The sequence below is a fragment of the Micropterus salmoides genome, unplaced genomic scaffold (genome assembly GCF_014851395.1).
Source record: "Micropterus salmoides isolate LMB-PRFRI ecotype aquatic unplaced genomic scaffold, ASM1485139v1 Ms_hic_scaffold_12, whole genome shotgun sequence".
Taxonomy (NCBI): domain Eukaryota; kingdom Metazoa; phylum Chordata; class Actinopteri; order Centrarchiformes; family Centrarchidae; genus Micropterus; species Micropterus salmoides.
The window spans coordinates 25,989,435-26,009,685 of NW_024040263.1; the positions used below are offsets into that span (position 1 = coordinate 25,989,435).

General features: G+C 40.4%; 2 protein-coding genes across 5 annotated transcripts; both read right to left on the reverse strand.

Moving 5' to 3' along the window:
* Positions 1-55: 55 nt before the first annotated feature.
* On the reverse strand, positions 56-11,165 carry LOC119899638 (interleukin enhancer-binding factor 3-like). Of its 4 annotated transcripts, none has more exons than XM_038714273.1 (20): positions 11,015-11,165; positions 10,390-10,533; positions 9,562-9,673; positions 8,886-9,079; positions 8,634-8,802; positions 8,329-8,494; positions 5,715-5,806; positions 5,101-5,196; positions 4,851-4,962; positions 4,667-4,764; positions 4,474-4,582; positions 4,246-4,386; positions 3,429-3,607; positions 2,863-2,982; positions 2,586-2,717; positions 1,926-2,087; positions 1,631-1,757; positions 1,467-1,505; positions 747-1,082; positions 56-646 (listed from the first exon to the last, which is right to left on the reverse strand). In XM_038714273.1, the coding sequence occupies exons 2-20, from the start codon at positions 10,500-10,502 to the stop codon at positions 537-539; spliced, it is 2,607 nt and encodes an 868-aa protein (XP_038570201.1). In that variant the 5' UTR covers positions 10,503-10,533; positions 11,015-11,165; the 3' UTR covers positions 56-536. The 4 variants fall into 4 exon arrangements, with proteins under 4 accessions (XP_038570201.1, XP_038570199.1, XP_038570200.1 ...); XM_038714271.1 differs by having other exon boundaries at positions 3,417-3,607; XM_038714272.1 differs by lacking the exon at positions 11,015-11,165 and adding an exon at positions 10,657-10,810 and having other exon boundaries at positions 3,417-3,607.
* Positions 11,166-12,669: 1,504 nt separating this feature from the next.
* Positions 12,670-18,602, reverse strand: ptger1a (prostaglandin E receptor 1a (subtype EP1)). The gene is made up of 3 exons (XM_038714275.1): positions 18,194-18,602; positions 16,149-17,059; positions 12,670-13,768 (listed from the first exon to the last, which is right to left on the reverse strand). Exons 2-3 carry the CDS (start codon positions 17,016-17,018, stop codon positions 13,499-13,501), a joined length of 1,140 nt encoding a protein of 379 aa, XP_038570203.1. The 5' UTR covers positions 17,019-17,059; positions 18,194-18,602; the 3' UTR covers positions 12,670-13,498.
* Between the last annotated feature and the right edge of the window lie 1,649 nt (positions 18,603-20,251).

Sequence of the window (20,251 nt, forward strand, 5' to 3'; positions counted from 1 at the left end):
ACTTGACAACTTTGTACATGTCTGTGAGTTAGAAAACTGATGGTGTGAAACATTGTTCCAAAATAAAAGTAATTTATTTTACAAGAAGGGTTAGAGCATTTTATGTGACAGAAACAAATACATCTTCAGTTCAAAACTACAAGCAGCTCTGAATAAAAACAACATACTGATACAGAACCAGTACTCTCGATTAAAAAAACAAACAAAAAAACACAGCCACCCTAGAAACAGACAGATGACATAATGATGAACCATGTAGGTTTTTACACATGTCAACATGGACATGATGAAGCTTGTTGTAGTTAAAAAGAAAACAGGTAGACATTAATTAAATGATAAGCCTGCATTTCTCACTGAAAAGTGTCCAAGAACTAACAAGTGTGGTGAAAAGAAAACAAAAAACAGCAAAATTCCAGTTTCAGACAAACAAGCACTTTTTTTTCTTTTCAGAAGTGGTATCCCAGGATCAAAATTGAGGGTGGAAAGAGTCACAAGATAGAGCAGTGAGGTGAGAAAGGCTGTACAAGATGTGATGATTAGTAATTCATGTCACTGTATCCAGAGTATGAACCCTGGTTTTGTTCACCAAAACCCTGGTACATGCCATACCCCTGCTGATTCCCCCAGGACGACTGGTTTCCCCAACCTGAGGAATGAGATCAAACCAGAAGACATTATTTCCTTTATGTGATGCAGTTTCTCTTAAAACAGGATGTTGAAACAGGGCATGCCAAGACTTTACTCACCGTAATTATTATACACTTGGCCACCTGTCACCGAGCTAGGGTAAGCTGTGCTGTACATAGAGTACTCTCCTCCCTGTCCCTCATTCTGACCTTGGGTCAGCATCTTCTTCTTCTCATCTCCATACCCATAGCTGTAGGGACTCTCCTGGTCTGCGGGAGGAGGCATTGACTGGTAGCTTTCTCCTTTAGTGGTGCTGGTGTCGGCGCTGGAGACGGGTGGGGAGGAGTAGGTGCTGCTCTCCGGGTAGAAGGTGCCGTAGCCTATGTTGCTGCCTGATCCGGCAGGACCATTGCCTTTGGGTGTGATGCTGGCTGCACTATTACCATACATTTTATCTAAAAGACAAGATCAATATCACTGCTATATAAAATATTTTGTTGCTTACACAGTCTAATTTCCTTCATTGATGAAAAAAAAAAGATGTGCTTGGTTCAAACTAAAATGAACACATCAATCAAGAGAGTCATTGGAGACGTGGCAGCAGCGTAACTTCAGACATGCATGATGTGCTCAGCATAAATATGTTGACTTTTCTACTTATATTAGGGTGACTAAAGAGGAATCTAGTTGGCATACAGGTAGGTGTATTTGGAATTTTTAACTCCTGTAAAATAAGTAAAGCTTAACAAAACTGTAATTCCTAATTTGTGTTATCCGGTGGCAAAACAAAAACACCACAACAATCTAAAGTCAGTCTGCACTGCAGAGTGCATACTTACGATAGCCTGTGCCAGTGCTGCTCTCATAACTGTAGTTGGCTTTTAAAATAAAAGAAAGAAATTACTATTTAGATGATTTCCTCACCGGTGTATGAAATGGATTTAAAGGATCCTGTATTGTCTTTATAAGATAAGGCCAACACAGTGAGTGTAAAATTCCTTACTCTTGTTATAGCTAGGTCCTGGAGGAAATGGTTTGCCTCGGCCCCTGCCTCGACCTCTGTTGGGACCCCAGCCACGAGACCCGGAGTCTGAAGGAATGCCACGGATAGTGCCGAACCCTGGGATGTGCTGTTGAACAGGAAATAATAATTAAAAATAATAATAATTTTGTCTTAATGTATAACTGCATCTCCAAGTGAGCATGTCTTTTTGAGGGGTGTGACAATGATGAACTGAATCTTTTATTAAACATTAATAAACTTTGTACCAACATGTGTCAAATTCCAGCAGTATTACCATGTCGGTGTAGGTGACCTTCTTCTTTGAAAAATTTCTATTGGCGTTTGACACCCCATTGTCTTCTGGGAACAGCTTCTCCAGAGCAGCGAGGGCAGCGTAGGCCTTTGCCTCCTTCTTATTGGAGCCTCTCCCTTTGAACTTCTGCCCATCAACCTCCACCTGATAGACACGGCAAAGACAACGCATCAAGGTTTTTGCCCTTTTAAAACTGACAGTGTTTATTCTATCTAAGAGTCAGCAAAGTAAGAAGGTTTAACACTTTACACAATGAGGTGAAAATCTTTAGTGGACTCTACACTGGTCTGTTTCTATGGGATAGACATCCCAGTGTTGGCGTTTGTTTACACCTCTAGCAAGTGGTATTACAACAAAGTGGGGCTAGCAGGTTAGCATGCTAACTACAGTAGATATCTCTGCAAAACAAGACAGACATCTTTGACATAGTATCAGAAAGGTTACTACTTCTTTATTTTTTTGATAGTTTGTTCATTTTGTGATTTTGAAAAATGTTCTGGCCACATCTTAAACATTGCATCTTTAAAGGTTTAAGTGATTTTAGTGTACAGATTTGGTAAGCAAAGGGTGAAAAAACAAAACAACAGACACCTTTTGATTATATTAAGTCTTTTCTTGCATGTGATGCAGCTGCTGACTCACCTCCATGACAAAGCACTTTTCATGGGAGCCCCCTGTCTCGGCAGACAGCTCGTACTTTAGGCTGCGGCGCTTTTCGTTCAGCTCCATCACGGGGTTCTTGCCATTTTTGGTCAAGATAGGACCCTGTCCACTCTGTTCATAGCAAGTGGACAACAAAGGTTGTTAATTACACATGACTATAAACACTTTACAGTCATATTTCAAATGTTGAGACTGCTTTCCTGTGTGGGAGGGCTTCTAAATACATCACTCCAGAGGGAGGTACTGAGGCACGTACGTCTTCTGATGTAGTAGAGGACGTGGTAGCAGCTTTTACTGATTCCTGGGTTCCTTCAACCTCAACACTGGACTCTGATTTTGATTCTGAGCCTGTTGGAAGACCGAGATCCTGCAGGACCTGTGAATGACAAAAAAAAACATTAACTAACAGGAAATCGAAAAAGGAACAACTCTTGCTTCAGTCACATTCCCAGAGTGGGTCATAATGGTTGAACATACTGTCAACAATCACAACAAGCAAACGTTTCAGGAATAAGCAAGGTGTTTTGTCATAAAACAAGGTTTAAATAACAATGCACTTGTTATACACACACAGCAGAGCACAGGTAGGTAGACGTTACTGACGAGTTTACTGTTGGTTTATCAAAAACAAACTGTGCCAGGGAGCCAATAAGTAAACTACAACAGTAACTCAGACCAACAAAGAAGTCAAAAATGATTTTGTCAGGGTAGCAGATAAGTGAGCTGCCAAGCAGGCTACTTAGGAGACTAGCTTTTATAATAAAAGGAAATTAAAGGCAACTTATACAGATAGAAATACACAAATCTTTCCTTGGTGGCTACATTAAGCTTGGCAGCTCGTTTGGAGGGCCCCGTTGCCTCGTAGGTCTTCCCATTTAAGTCCACGGCCATTGTGAAGACTGGCTCGTGGACCGGGCCAGTTTGAGATGTAAGTCGGTATTCCAGGCCAGGTCTGTACTGGTTCAGACGCATCACAGCATTCATGCTGAAATCATCTGTGACTACGGAGAAAAAGGAGCAGGCAGAAATAGAAATATGAGGAATCAAATTAATGAATTCAATACATTTGGAGATTGACCCAATAAAAATAATTGGGTATTCAGCAGCATTGTCTCATTTCATTACTTGTTCTCCACAAAACCAGTTACCTCCAATAACTAGATTTCTTAAGCAATTACAGAAGATAGTTTTGAATTAACATACCAACTTTCTATTACCATAAGTCATAATATTTCTGATTCAGGTTCATGGAAATTATCTTGCCCAAGGACACTTCCCCATGCAGACTGGAGGAGCCGGGGATCGAACCACCGACATTCTGATTAGTGGGCAGCACGCTCTACATCCTGTTGACACACCTCAGACAATGTACTACTATCAAATATTTGAATGATATGTTTAAAGTAGTATCATGAACGCCTGTAAACAGGAAAGGTGGAAAAAAGTGTCACCGCATGTTACCACTGATCCACATGTTCTGTATGTTTAAAACACTCAGGATATCCACAACACAGCCAAACACTCTACTTCTGTGTCCCAGTATCACCTCCTCATTGCTCTGAGGCATTACTGGAATTAGTGGTTCATGTAGCGGTAAAAATGCTCAGCCTATCCCAAAGCCTCTGATAGTCATACTAACATGATTTCCTCTGAAAGCGCTTCTGGAACTTTAGAGACTTCCTCTGTTTGCTGTTGAGATGGGGTGCCTCCTCTCCTTTCTCCACCTCTGTGTAAGGTCTCTTGGCTGGCAGGCTGAAGTGTTGAGCAGGTGGTATCTGGGCTGTATAAACCAACAGAAACATGTCTGAGAATAAATCCTTTTTATGAAATGTAGAGACGGGGGGAAAGGACACAGATCATTAGGTACCTTTGCCATCTTTGCTACTGGTTCCCAGTGATTTCCGTGGCCTTATAGGTTTGAAGTCCATCCCCAACACTTTGTGCATCTGTCCAAATGCACAAAGCCTCAAGGCAAACTAAGAAAAAAAAAAATGTTAGGTACTATATTCAGGGTTAAAAAAATACCAGTGTGTTAGCATGTATTAGCAGCCTCATCTTACCTGAGCACTCTGCGTGATGTCTTCCCGCTGCTGCGGAGTCAGATTTGCAGTGGCGTCGACAGTTTCCTTCTCACATGGATCCTTCATTCCAGGGCCGTCTTTGTTAGAGAGTTATTGTATTAATGTTAAAGCCAGTGTGTAAACATCCATGCTGGTTTCACAACTCAATAAAAAAAGAATTCACCTTCTAAGAGAATTCCAGATGCAACACACTCCAGCACCCTGCGGAATGACTCGCCCGCTCCCATCGGTCTCTCCGATGTACCAATAGCCTTCTCTACCAGCAGCTCAAGAGGCTACATGGAGATGGGAGCACAGAGTTTAGACATTGCTGCTCCATTAAAATAAAAATCATGGTTTTGAACACAGAGCTAAATAAAAGCTGTCAAAAATTAGTTTTCTACACAACAAACATGTTCAAACTGTTTCCTCACCCATCCTGAGAGTGGCGTCCAGGTAGGAACACGGTTACACAAGTCTCTCATGATCCGGATCACGACGACGGCTGAACTCAGGTCGTTGACTTTGGCCTGGAAACACAAACAAAAGCCACGTCAGTCAGAGGAGATGCCGCCTCCGACGTCACCTCAACCCTGTGGTCTCTTAGGTTCCACAATATGACCCCAAAAACAAAGCACGGAACAACCGAGTCATCTCCAGATCAACAACTTTCAAGACTAATACACATTATCACACAATTTTGTCAACGTGCTGTTTGTTGTGGTCAATAGAAAACATTAGTGGAGTTCACACTGACAGTCAGACAGAGGACATCATTTGATAAATCAAATTATATGCTGGTGTCAATACCGATGATTTATCCAAATCTGTAATTGGTATGGACCAGCACATCACTTTTCATTAGTTAGTAAGTAAAACTTCTAAAACTTCCGACACACTTGCCCCTTTCATAGGTTAATGGACAACATCAACAACTGAGAGCACAGTTAAAAAGTGTTACTGTGTCTAAATGGAGAGAAAATAATAAAGAGAGACCATTCAAAGTAACAGTTCAACCTTATGTACAAATAAGGACGTGGATGCAAACCTGGAACCACTTGGCGTGGCGGAGAGACGCCAATGCAGATAGGCATTTCTGCCTGTCCAGAACGTCCGGCGGATCGTTGACTGTTCGCGTTTCTATTGACGAGGTGGGGTAAGAAGAGAAGGTACAGTTTGACCAAGGGGGTCGGCTCTGTCTTGCAGCTCAGGGAGTAGCAGCTTTCCCCAAACCACCAGCAGCAGGGAAAGGGGGTCCCAAGTACCTAATGTGTAAATCTTTGGTCTCAACAAGCATAATGGTCACCTGTAACAGATCCCAGCTAACTTTCCACAGTGTGTGAAAGTAATGACTTTCATAGAAACAAAGTAGAATTTACTGCATAGAATGTTGTTAATGTATGCAGTGTGAAAACTACCATAAATGCCCCCTTCCCTCAGCCCCTCGGCTTGGGTTTGCTGCTTTCCCCCCCTCCTGAGACAGTGTGTCCAGTTGGTCAAAGGTCCAGCGATCCTAAAAACTTCACAAACTAAAAGGCAATCAGTTGTAAATCACAAGCATTTAGAGAATTTTCACGTCTGCCCCACACTGCAGCAAAACTGATGGACTCCCTGATCCAAACGTGGCTCGAAAGATCGAAAACACAAAAGGGCCATACCAGCGTTGTGCAGGTTTTAGCTCATTTTCCACACTATCCCCAGCAGGTTTAAGGCTTCGGCGTGTTGTTTTCCATTCTGTGCCACAATGAATGGTTACATGACTAATAGGACAGATTGAAAACTGAAAAACAGATAAAAGGGCTGCACAGTAATAGCCAAAACCACAATAATAATAATAATAACAATAATATTTAACTGAAATTATAACTATCGGCAATATGCGTCCTTATTAAAAATGTTCAAAGCTTTAAATAAAAGTAAGTCTTCACATGAAACCTGTGATTTCTTGCCCCTATATTAATTAATACTAAATTTGAAAAAGTAATACTATATATAATAACATTTATTATTAAGAAGAGCTGCAACGATTAGTCGATTATTTGAAAGAAAGAAAATTGACAACTATTTTGACAATCGATTAATCGTTTAAGCACAAATGTGAAATATTTACTGGTTTCAGAGCATTTTTCACAATTTCTTGACATTTTATAGTCTTAAAGATTAGTCGATTAATCATGAAAATAGTTGTCAGATTAGTTGATAATGAAACTACTCATTAGTAGCAGCCCTATCAATAAGATGCAGATACAGTTTCCTAAATCATGGATGTCCCATTGAAGGTTTTTATTGGCCTTTATCCCGATCAGAGTCCTTTATTACTGGGTATCTCTGATACCGATACAGAGTCCGATACATATTTATTTAAAATGTTAATTCAATATGTATCTCACACACTGGGGCAGAAGCTTGTTGACAGGGAATACTCACAGGGCTACTCCCCATTGCACACAAAGTTATAAAAGGAGGGAATATAAAGCTCTCTGAGCTAACGGGACAACGAGTTCAGTTTATTCAAAAGACGTCTTTGTACCATCCACTCTTGTCTTGTAACTGTCTGTAAACCACACACTGTTTCCCACACATTGATTTATTTGTGGCGGCCCACCACATTATCAATGCTGATCGCCAAATAATGATTATGGATTTATTTTTTTTACTATTTAAAATAGGTAAAATCATATTTGATTACAGAGCTGCGCACAGCGCATATATTAGCTCAGCACCTCCTCTCGCTCTCTCCCTCTCTCTCGCAGACACATTGACAACGTCCCATGTATGAACTGAATGGTTAGTATCATGAACACTGCTGCACAAATCTGTTCAACACAATGCTGTCAATGTTGGAGACCCACCTTCAAAAACGTTATTAGCAAGTAGCCTAGCTAATAAAGACAGCTAGATTATTTTAACTTAGCAGCTCCAGTGTGCAGTGTCGTAAATGGACTAAAACTGCACAGAGGCCGGTATGGTTCTATATGTGGGGCATCAGCAAACTCCCCGTGACCTTTAAATGAACTCACTGAAACTTTAGACTCCCGTGTAAATACAGCTCATGCTGATAAACACAGAAGCTTGACAAACACTCCACCAAACAACACATTCATCAGTAAACAAACTAACGATAATTTTGTTGTTTCCTGTCTGTTTTAATTCAAATTCTCCCAAGAGAAGCCACAGAAATATGCCCATTGCTGATCAGTTTTGCTGCAGCTGGTGCCAAATGTACATGTTCAGCATCAAGTACATGCAATGCGCGCTTTAACTTGTTATTCTTAGAAAGCCTTCACTTAAAACATGAAAACCATTCAACAAGAATAAAAAGTTGTTTCTATGACTGGCATTGTTATCAACCACATGTGCATAATGTATCAGCGAACACAGAGGAAATGTAGTGCCAGCAAACGCCAGTTTGTCACAAGACGACGATAGGACTCCTGAGCGAGTGAAGAGCCAACAGTCATTGGTTGTTCACTGGCATCGGTCTGAGACAGTCACTGTACAAGCTCCACTGAGGTTTACTGAGATGAAGATGGACAACGTGTGGCGTTTCAAATTGTCAGAGTTGCAGATCAGCGGAGCAGTACAGTGTCTGCATACTGAAAACACACAGATCAGGCCTGTGGTAGCTGATGTCTAGTTGGAGGCAGAGCCAGCATACGTACCTTCTTCCTCTTCTTCTTCTTCTTCTGTTTTACTCTCTTGCTCTGTTCTGATAAGCGGTGATGTCAGGTGGATAGTGAGAGTCAGGACCGACTCCTTGCTGCTTGTCACAACAACTGCTGCATTCTCTGGACACTGGTTTACTGTGTATGTCCCCACTGAACTCGCCTATTTAAAAAGAGGAAAAAAACATTAGGAAGGTAAAAAGGGACTTTTCATATGTAAGCAACAAAGATAACCTCATTCTCAATCTGTGAAATGTTTTTACGGGGAATTACACAAAGCATCTGAAGGGACTCAGTTCTACCTCTAACTGTGCAGATAACTTTTCAGCCACTTGTTTAAGCAGAGTAACAGTAGGCTTGTTGGAGCAAAGCAGCACCAGCTCCAGGTCCTTGTCTCCCTTCAGCAGGAGTCCCTTGGACACCAGGCCGACCCTCATAACCCCACGCAGGACACGCTCTTGTGAATCCACACTTGCATTGCAAAGAGGAAAAACAGAGTTAATGACTCAAAAGCCACTTGATATACTTCTTAATCATTAGGACGCCTTGCTTACTTCCGAGCCTCTGTATTTTCTTTGTCATCTTTTGGAGCATCTATCTGGTCAGACACAGTCTTAAGGGCACACTCCACGTGGGAGACGATAGTCTGCACCGCCTCCAGCTCCTCTGGTGTGGGATACACTTCAGAGTGTTTGGCCATCACGTGGCGATCATACGGCCCTGTGTGCACGCGGGGGGCTGCAGCTTCCTTAATTGGGAAATCACAGAAGCTAAGGTTTATGTTGGAGAACAGAACAACATAGTGTCGATGAGACTAAATGTATCTTTAGTTTATACAGTAATCATATGTTCATATAATAAAAAGTTATTAAAGACTATATAAAACAGCTCTTGTATTCCTTCTCCAGTACTACATTGATGCATTCCAGTGATCTCATTCATTAAGTAAAGTAAAAATACAACCGGGAAGTACAATATTAATTGTAATAGTTTGGAAGTGCAAAAAAAGCACTTGGAAAAAGAGACATCCACATGCACCACATACAGCTTTCGTGCAAGAGGAAGAACAATCTTTTTGAAGTACAAGAGAAACAAAATGGTGATGGAAAACATTAGATGTTCAGCGTTCATGTGGACAATTGTAGAAGCGCGTTAAAGGATTCAAAATTTAAAAAAAAAAATATGGATCACAAAGTGTTTGGGGGACGATTTAGCAGGTGAAACAAGAACCTCATGATGCTGTTCGCCCTCAATCTCCTCGATCGCAGCGATGTAGTCGTGGTATTGTCTCAGCTCTTCCTCATAGCACAGGCAGTCGTACCAGTAACGCAGATCCTCATATCTGGAAGGAGGAAATGACAAAATGAGGACTGCTCTGAAGACAAGCAGAGTTCAAGCCAAAAGCAGGTGCTACAACAAAGACATAAGTGTGAAACAGAGCGCCAAGTGACACGACAAGCAACGTTTTTTAATGACACTTTGAACAGTTAGCAAGACCCTATATGGCTTGATCTGCCCAGTGTGTGTATCATCACATACATTTAATTCAATGGACTGGGACTGGTCAATAAAAGTGATTTCAGAATTTACTGATCAGCTCACTGGTAAACTTGAGTATTAGCTGATCTATCACAACTGTGAGATACATTCAAAATGTCTATTTTGTCAGGCTTAGTCATTCATATTGATTTTTCTGTGCGTTTTATTTTGTATCATTGAACTTTAAAAAAATAATTTAACAGTTATGCTCCTGTACATGTGCATGTATTTGAATGCTCATTTCGAAATGTGCTATACAAAATCAGTTGCTTTGCCTTTATGTGTGATTTCTCTGACTGCTTAGTTCAGTGGTTCTCAAACTTTTTCATGTCAGGGACCCCTAAACTGTCCCAAATTAGACCACGGACCCCCCAACTGATAGGATTGTTGCTTTTAGATATCTTATTACAGAAAGTGTATAAAACCACGACCTAAATGCTCACCCCTGAAGACCCCTTAAGGACCCCACTTTGAGAACCAATGGTTTAGTTGACTATACACTACATGCTGTGTGTGTACCTGTCAAAATCATGTGGGAGGAGCCGGTGCCCCTGTTGTATCAGGCTGTCCCAGTACAGCAGCTCCTCATAGGCCTGGTGCTCATCCCACATTGGCGCTGCAGCGGCCGCCATGCTGTCACGACTTCCAGACCGAAGCTACTGCCTGTTTCAGAAGGAAAAAAACAGTGTTACTCAGCGCACGGTTGGCAGATAACTGGCAGTATAAGACCAATCAAATCAAATGTAATGAATACGATTCGGTTGTCCCCATGCGTGTTCTGCTGACCGCTGTTGTTAGCTCTCGTTACGCAGGAAACTTGCTCAGCAGGCTAAGCTCCAAATAAGCAAAGTGTACATTAGTAATTAAGATCTGTGCAAACTAAACACTCATGATCTAATACAGCTGTCCAACGATCACGTCGTCCACCGTCCCATCCTATGTTGAACGAAGGTACTGCGATAAGCCATGACACAGCTAAGTTAGCTAATGTTTGTAGCATTGACCGCCCACTTCATATTAGCGAGCTAATGTTAGCTAACGCTCTCCAGCATGCCAGGGACATTTTTTTTTGTTGCCAATTTGCCATTAGAGGTGTCGATTTCGCACAATGTCTTGTGTCTACGTTTCGGCATTTAGGGCTTACCTTTTATCACCGAGCAGATAAACAGGTGTGGACCTTTGCGCGGTAACGTTAGCTAGCTTTTTTTTGTTGCTGTCAACCAGCAAATGGTCCCCTGGAGATGACGTCACTACGACCTTTAAAAACCAACAGAAGCTGGATTTTTTGCTGTTTGTAAAATTATAGTAAAAACATAGTGAATTAGGCTAACCGTCAGTGCACTGCAGTGGTGGAATAAGTATTCAGATCCTTTCCTTCAGGAAAAGTACTAATACCACACTTTAAAAAAAAAACTGGACCCTGTGACTGTTATAGTATTATATATTATATAACATGAGATTATTATTACTCATGCATTAATGCAAAAGCAGGTTTTACTATTGTTGGTTGATGTGGAGCACATTTTTTAACTATTTACTATTGGACTGCAATTAATAATTATTTTCATAATGGATTAATCTGCTCGTGTTTCTTCCTTAATCAACTGATTGTTTGTTAAAATAATAATAATAATGGGGAAAAAATGCCCTCACAAGTACCCAGAGCCCAAAATGACACCTTCTCAATGCCTGTTTTGTCTATCCAGCAGTCCAAACATAAAAATTATAATAAAGAAATTAAAATTAGTAAAATTATTAAAGGGAAAAGCAGCAAATCTTTGTATTTGTGAAGCTGGAACCATGAAATGTTTTTGAACGAATAATTATTTTCTGTCATTTGACTTACCGTTTCAGCTGTCCTTGTATAAACTGTTGGGTAGTTTAATTTATAACAAAATATCATATTTTATAATCTCTTTGTATGTTTTGTATGCAAAAATCTTTGTAAAGTCAATTTGTAAAGTAACTAGTTACTAAAGCGGTCAAATAATTCTAGTGCAGTGAAAAGTGCAATATTCCCCTCTGAATTAGAGTGGAGTAGAAGTAGAAAGTGGCATGAAAAGAAAAGACTCAAGCTGTGTCCAACTAGTTGCAATTGGCATGTCTGTGAGAAGGAAAAAATGTTACAGCTGTTGTTAACGTGAATGTGGCTGGAAAGAGATGATGCAGGGGAGGAAACAGATAAAATAGGAAGCTGATAATAATAGAATGGTATTTCACTGAAGCTGCACCTCATGTAAAGTTTACTCACATCAGATCCAGACTACCGTCCTAGACACTTGAAATGGCAACTGAGTCAAACCTGACAACAGTCTTGATATAATATGTTATTATCTGCATGACCTTTGTGAGATAATCCTTTTCGATTTGTCATTTTTGTCAGCTATGGAAACTGAAGTCTAGAATGACCCTGCAGGAAATCCCTGCTGAAGATCACACTGTCCTCAGGGTAAATTCTGAACAACATAGTCATGCACAACCCTACAGCACAGATTTTTAACATTAATACTCAGGAAAGCAGACTGCTCTGTGAGAATACTGAAGTATTCAAAACTATCTGATGAATTTAATACTGGCAGTGTTCATTGGAGTCCAAAATACTTAAAGTGCAGTTTAGCTCCCGGAATAATTACATACACTATATAATATATATTTAACAGTTTGCTACACCACTGCAGACAGTGTAGCATATTTATTAACCACACAAATAAACCCATTCACAAGTTAGTGTTAGGACAGTAATGGAAAACACAATTAGTCAATCAAATACATAATAATAATAAATGCAAACATTCAGAGTAAGGTCACATTGCATTGTTTTATTTACATTCAATTTAAAGTTCTTTACATATCCTCAGTAAATTGAGGTTACAATTCAAGTATTAACGTATAAAATCTTACATTATTTTACTTAAAGCACTGTATAAACACATGGAAAACATTTACACTTAAACATACCTACAATCCACAGTATCTGAATATTAACAGTCCTTTATGAAATACATTCAGCAGAATTATGAACATTACAAAAACACTCTGAATACTTCTGGTTTTACTCTGGAGCTCCCTCCGGTTATACCGACACAACTCAATTCTTTCACATTTTCCTAATGTAAGAGAAAGTCAATGCGCAAATAATTTTCTTTACTTTCATTGCTGGTGCAAATGAGGATGGGAACTGCAGACTATAAAGTATCTCAGAACAGAGAATGGTTAGTACTGCGTTCATATGCTGTGGTCATGATTTTTCAAATGAGAATGTAATGATAACAAGGAATGTTCACTTATCATAAGTAAACAATAGAAAGTTTATAATATTTTGTGCAAAATAATAGCATTAGCTAGCTTCCATTTGTAAGTTCAGACAATGAAGTCACTGGTAAACTCTAAACTTGAAACTGAGATATTTTGATTGAATCCTTTAAACATTCCTAAAGTGGACCAGCCGACAAATGTCAAACTGCATGTCTAATCTGATCGGATCCACCATCACAGCCACAAAGTTCCTTCCACATGCTTCTCTTTGGGTCTCTCCTTCTAAACGTCTTTGTACCCCGAGTTCTTCATGTGTTCAATGACCTGGTGACAAAGTACATCCACAAAGTACTATATAAGCCTTTCTCCCAGCTTAAACTTGGTTGACTTCATTCTTCTCTGAGCTGGGAAAAGACGTGGGCTCCCAGCGGCCTGTTATATTACCCCTAAGGCCTGCCTGGCACTTAGCGATGAGGTAGATCTTGCGGAGGACGGTGCGGCGCAGCAGGATGTAAACCCAGGGGTCAAGGATCTGGTTCCATGTGGCCAGCCTCACACCCATCACCATCAGGGTTTTATAGTGGGACAAGTCCTCTCCAACAGAGCCGGTATAGGAGCGGATCACCGACATCAGGCCAAAGATCTGCAGGCATGAAACATGACTTTGCATTTATTACATGATGAAAGAGCAAAAACACTGCAAGCTTTGCAGCAAAAACACCAAACTACTTCTTAAAGTGATCCTGTTTATTTGATAAAAAACACGACAAATTGATATCTGAATAAGCACTCTTATTTTGGTATTCTTGGTGACATGGATGCAGCATTAATGTTTTTATATTATCAGATTCAATATTGTTGTTGCATCCATATCGGCAAGGACTGATCCTGATTTTTGTAAGAGTAACAGCACAGATGCAGGTCTGAAACATAAGCTAGGATAAAGTAATTTTGTTGTTAATAATCCGTCCCCTTGCCCGATCATAGATGGGCCACCTCAACCTGATATGTAAAACATCTGAACTGATAAAAAGCCTGGCTCACGTCAGGCTCAGCTATCCTTTAATTTAAAGTACGTTGGGAGATGCCCCAGAGTTTTAGTCCTGAATGGCTGCACTAAAAAAAAATTAATGCCTGGTATTATTTATTATTAATATCTGTAATGTACTATCATGTAAGGGAGAGCAATGTGTCGTGTTAATACTAAATCACATGCTTGTTAAAACACAAGACAGTTTTAACGGTAAATAACAAATGTGTATTACATGAATTCTCTGAACTAATGAGATAGCTGCAGAGAGACAATGAGTGAATGCACCAAGAAGTGTTGATGTATGGAGTATCATATTCATGTGCCTAGAAGGTGATCTAATATGAGATGGATCAGGTTTTTTAGAATTGATCCAGTCGTTGACGCTAGAACTGATACTCAGAAGAGGACTGTGTGGTGGTATTAATACTGTAGTTATTGATCTGCCCACTGATATTTGAGGGAGCATGCAGCAGAATCAGCCATCTGTGACCCTCTCCTCCTGGTGATTGTACACTGGAGATCCAAGTCTGATCTAAATTGTTTTCTCTCCTTTGTTTTGTCTTAAGAACAGGGCTTTCCAGGATAATCTTTCTATGTCCCTTACATTATTCTTTTATCTGTAAAACAGGTGTAAAAAAAATAGTTGTGGCAGGTGAAACATTTTTGCTTCTTATCAGTGTTTGAAGTGGAAAAGAATAGGTGCCAATACCACAAGAAGAAACTAGTAAATATTATAACATTAATGACTTTGCGCATTAACCACTTAATTTCCTGCATTCTCAACACATTTTCTGCACCAATTTATGGAGGAAATGTCTTTATTTATATGAAGGGAAACAAAATTTAGGTGACAGGTGACAATTCAAAATATTAAAATATAATGGAATATAATTCAGTAATCAGCTTTTGGACAATGCACATTTATTTCCTCTATATTTCATTTGCATTGCATGTTTCCCTATTGTGCATTGTTGTTTGTTTGTTATTCAACATGTCTTGTTGCTGTTTTTCAGAACATTTTTAACAAAAACATCAAAAAAGTGATGGAGACATTCTGATTCTGACCTGTCCGAAGCGTCCCCAGTGTAAATGACCGATCTGTCAATATTTTAAATGTCCCGCCCCATCCAGGCTGTGATTTATCGGTTTACGACAAGTGACATTGACGAGCTACATTCAGCACACGGCTGCTTCAAAAGCACCAGAGCTTCTCTTCTCCCTCATCTCTCTCCGCCAACAGAGATTAGCAGGCAGGTGAGAACGGGAACAGGTGAGCGCCACGTAGCGCCCACAGAACCTGATATGGAGAGGGCAGAGGAGAGTACCGGCAGCTTGGGAGAAGTCCCGGTATGCAAGAAAATGTCCCGGTACACCAAAGAGTAAAATGTCTAGGTTCCAGTACTGCGTACCAGTGCATTTCGGCCCACTGTTTGTTATAATAATTATTTTGGCCATAAGAAGCACTGCTGCCCCTTATTCGAAATAGGACTAAAAGCATTCATTTTTTCTTCCAGTTGAAGCACTGATTAAAATACATTTCTAGCCAACGTTCATCAATCATGAATGCTTTTAGATTTATTAAGAACGCGGGGTAGTGGTGCACTTCATCCTCACATGATCCTGACAAAAATAATTTTTCACCTGCTAAAACATTTTTTTCTCAACCTGTTTTACAGATTAAACTTTTTTTTTTCTTTAAAAAACTTTTTTTTTCACCTGTCCTGAAGTCATAAACACAAGAGAGAAAACTATTATTGCTTGACTTTTGCTTTTGCAAATATATATATATAATACAAGTATACAAGTGTCAACATTATCCTGTTGGGCAGTAAAAATAAAACAGTCCTGCTGTCACCAAAACTATATGCCACAATAAGAAAGGTGTAGTTTGAGGGAGTGGGCGAGCTGTCAATCAAGCACAGTCTGTACACACATATCCCATTATGGACTGACTGCATGCTTCCCTCTCATTGTAATTCCTCATACTCACCAGCAGAGGGCTCCAGCAGATACATGAGGTGACCATGATGCCAACCAGCTGCACCACCATCTCTATGTCATGGGACTTGGCTGAGTGATGGGAGCCGGGCTGCCTCCTAAGCCGAGCAAGCACCAGCGTCAGTCCACTGATGGTGTTACACACCAGCGCCACAGCTAGCGAGGTCAGACCTAGTCCGGAGAACAGCACCACAAACGCCACATCCACCTCCTCAGTGTCACTGAGCACTTTGATGAAGCACCAGGTCCCTGGGTCCTGATAGGTGTAAGAGCCCAGCTGAAAGCACGGCAGCATGGCCACACACAGAGCTGCCAGCCAGATGACAGTCAGGCAGATCTTTGTGCGGGTTTTGGTGACCAGGGAAGAGTGCAGCAGTGGCTTAGTGACACCCAGGCAGCGCTCAGCAGCCATAGCACAGCCCATGAAGAGTGGGCACAGGCCAAAAAACACCATGCTGCCACCCAGGAACTGACACATCCTATCACCAGAGTCGAAGTCTTCGGGATGCACACCTCCAGAGAGGTAAAGTCGGAGAACCAGAGCACCAGGGATCACATGGCCAATAAAATCTGTCACTACCAGTGAAGAGGCAAACAGAAGGAATGTGGCTTTCGTGCGCCGGCGCTGGATGGAGTAGGCATTGGCTAGGATGAAGAGCGCCACAATGTTGGAGATGATGCCCAGGGTCATGGACAGGATCACAACAATGACGCCGCTGGTGGTTGGCTCCACCAAGGTGAGATTCCCCTGCTGCAACAGCCCTTCAACAGCCACCATAGCCTCCACCTTCCCTCCGCTGTCATTAGAGAAACGAGGGAAGAGCGGGGAGGCTGAGGAGTTGAAGTGGCTCAAAGCTAACATCACTGAACCCTGAAGGTCATAAGGTCCATAGTTAAGGAAGGCTGCAAAAGAAAGATTTGTAGAAGAAATGTGTATAAAGCAGATGAGCTGAGGATTAATGCAAGAAAAATACTGTTGATCTGATGAAAAGAATGATTAAAAAACTAGTTACACAAAATTCACTAAATAACTGAAGCATAATGAATGCAAATGTCTCCATACAGGACACAAGGGATCTAAATGAATATCATCAAAACACCAAATGAAGGAATATCTTTTGAAAGAATGGCGTTCAATCCCTCCACACACCTGGAGAATCTATGACAAGGAGCATTGAAGCTGTTCTGGCAGCTCGTGGCAGTAACACCATACTAAGAAACTTTAAGTTGTCTTTTCATTTAACTTGTAGCCCATGTGTGTAATTTCATCCGACCTTTTAAGATTTTGGAATGTCTAACAGCCTAACTAAAAGAGTTAAACAGGTACTCCTGCAAATTATTCTTAGATGACTACAGAGCTGACAAGTTTACATGATGGAGAGTGGACTCAGCTGATTTAGTTCAGCTGGAGGTCAAACAGAGGTCATGGATCAGTCCTCCCAGCCATACACTAACAAAAATCAATATGATACTAGGACTGAGCAATATGGTGCATTGTTTAGCATCTGTTATCACCATAAACATATATATTTTTAGATTTAAATTTTTACGTAAAGCATCCCCATACATGCTTTTAGTGTCTAAACTGACCTTGCAAGGCAATTACTGGGGTTTCTCCCAGAATGCCTTAAGATTATTGTTTTTTGTTGAAAATATTAATTGCTGACAAAGTTATTATGAGATGTAAACCTACTAAAGAAAACCTAACAACTAATTCGCTGTGCCTAAACAGAGAAGTTATATATGTAGATGTCATAATCAGGTTGTTTAGTTATTCTTATTGTTTTTATTTTTTGACTTTCTGTATCACCATGCCTCACTGCTGAATGTTGTGCAGCTTTACAGTGTGTTAGAAAGTATGAACAGGAAAAATTATGATCACAGTAGTAAAACAATATAAATGTAATTTATAAAATCATTGCCACATATTTGAACAAAGATGCAATCCATCATATTTTACATTTAGGCTGTCTCTTGTTCCCTTAGGGTGAAAAGTGTACTTTTGAATTATTAAATTTGAGATGAAGAAATCCTCACCATTACATATTTCAGATGTCCCTCAGTGCAGCTGAACAACTTAGAAGATATAGTTTTCCTTCTCAAACAGATATCCAGAGGTGCGCAAAAGACGCGGGCTATTAAAGAAATTCAGCAAAGTCAAAGATGGAAACATTCATTTTTCTGAAGATCAGAAATCAGGTTTCCTTTTGATAAAGTCCGAAGCATCGATGTCCTTTGCGGAGTATTTCCCATGGCTGAGTCGGTCTAGTTGTTTGTCGGTGGCTTGAAGATTGTGCAGGATCTCCACTGACACCCAAATACCGAGTCACGGTTTTATAGCTTGTGTTTCTGCCTTCAGTCTCTGTGGGCGTCTCTGCTGCTGTGCGCCCCCGGGCTCAAGTTCACCTCTCGTACCTCTCTCCTGCACTGTCTGTCGCTTGTCTCTGTTTACGTTAAAGGTACGGCCAGTAAGCGCACTTTCATGCTGTTAATCACTTTGTGTGTGTCACCTACATTTCTTAGAAATGATCTCAGCTGGCCTTTTTTGTCTTTACATTGCTGCAGTTATTACTCTAACAACATGTTTGTATTTGCACAAGGTTATGGTTGGATTTCAATTGTGATGGAAATTAGACATGGTTCCAACGTTTTTTTCCTGCAGCCTGGATCGATGTGAACATATTCACTTTCATACATTTCGGTTTTCTTGTTTTTTTCTGGGCTGTTTAATGCTCAATGCTGCCCAAAATAGCCTGAGAGGTAGCCTATCAGTTATCCAGAAAGATCCAGTACATGGTGGATATTTTGTTTATCAGTCTGCTGTTACAGGAGTTTTATGTTTCACTTCTCTGACTAAATTACCTCAGTGAAAAGGAGGTAGGTCTATTATTTAGAGTTAAATAATAATCCACATACCTAGATCTTATGAAAACTCGGGAAAAGTGTGGGAAAGTCCTGCTTAACCTCAAGAAAGATCCAGATGTTCCTCAAGGAGTCTGATGATAGTCCTGAGGGTTTTAGCAGCCACATTACGGAAAACATGTCAGTTTTTCTTCTGTTTGATTGACACTCTGAGAGGAAAAACTATGAGGAGGCATGCTGTATCTCTGATTTTGGTCCTCTCGCTGCATACTGGGGACAGGTGGTCATGTTTGTTTTCATTTTTCAGGGACCTGGCAGCCCAGCCGGACACATACTTGCACAAGTTGTGGTTTGGAAACAGGGTAAAAGCAACATCTCAATTGGCTGGTGTTTCACAGGAAAGAGAGCGGAGGTGGGCACTGACACATAAATTGGTTTAATTGAGGCACCTGGAAGAAAGGCCCTCTGGTTGGAAACAGTGTAATAAGTCTATTTACTGATAGCTGTCTTTTGAAGATACATTGTAGATGTAAATGTTAAACAGACAAAATATCAAAAATGTCTTGTAGGGAAACATTGTTAATTTGTAAGGAGAGAGCTGTCTGTTGAAAGAGGGAGAAACACAAACACATTTGACTGTGGCAGAAAGTGAGGAGGGTTTCACCTAACACTGAATAAAAAACGAATTTGTTTTGGAAAGTCTTTTTTCTGATTTTAACTTTGACTAAACAAGCTTCTACAGCCATGCTAGCAGCTCTGTGAGGCTATACTAAATGCTAAATGAGCAAAATGTTAATGTCAACATGCTCACAGTGGCTATGTTGATGTGTTGATATTTAGCAGGTATGATGTTTACCATGTTCACCATTGTTAGCATGCCAACATTTGCTAATTAAGAAAAAACACAAAGTACAGCTGAGGTTGATGGGGATGTGGCCCAACTGAGGATGGCACAAGATGAAAAGTTAAGGGATCACTAAAGTTATTACAATTTTTGTACTAAATATGACGGCAACCTGTCCAATAGTTGTAGAAACATTTTACTTAAAAATGTCAAACTCATGGTTGGGATAGAGGATTGCAGTGGTTGCATTCATTCTCCAGGCACCACGAACATTTTATCTGTCCAACAGTGTCAACTCAAAACACAAACTTTCTTATGAAACGACTCTCTTATGAAAGAAGAAAATAACTTGGTGGCACTAGAAGAAAATCAGGGGATCATCAACGTCG

What these genes read in the sequence shown, in the direction of transcription:
- LOC119899638 (XM_038714271.1), bottom strand. Translation starts at nt 10,502, where the DNA reads ATGGCGGCCGCTGCAGCGCCAATGTGGGATGAGCACCAGGCCTATGAG. An exon ending in AGGGCGAACAGCATCATGAG is followed by an intron (nt 9,080 to 9,561) that starts GTTCTTGTTTCA and finishes TTCCCAATTAAG; the next exon opens with GAAGCTGCAGCCCCCCGCGT. An exon ending in GCGCTTTCAGAGGAAATCAT is followed by an intron (nt 3,608 to 4,245) that starts GTTAGTATGACT and finishes TTTTCTCCGTAG; the next exon opens with TCACAGATGATTTCAGCATG.
- ptger1a (XM_038714275.1), bottom strand. Translation starts at nt 17,018, where the DNA reads ATGTTAGCTTTGAGCCACTTCAACTCCTCAGCCTCCCCGCTCTTCCCT. An exon ending in TCTGCTGGAGCCCTCTGCTG is followed by an intron (nt 13,769 to 16,148) that starts GTGAGTATGAGG and finishes TCATGCCTGCAG; the next exon opens with ATCTTTGGCCTGATGTCGGT.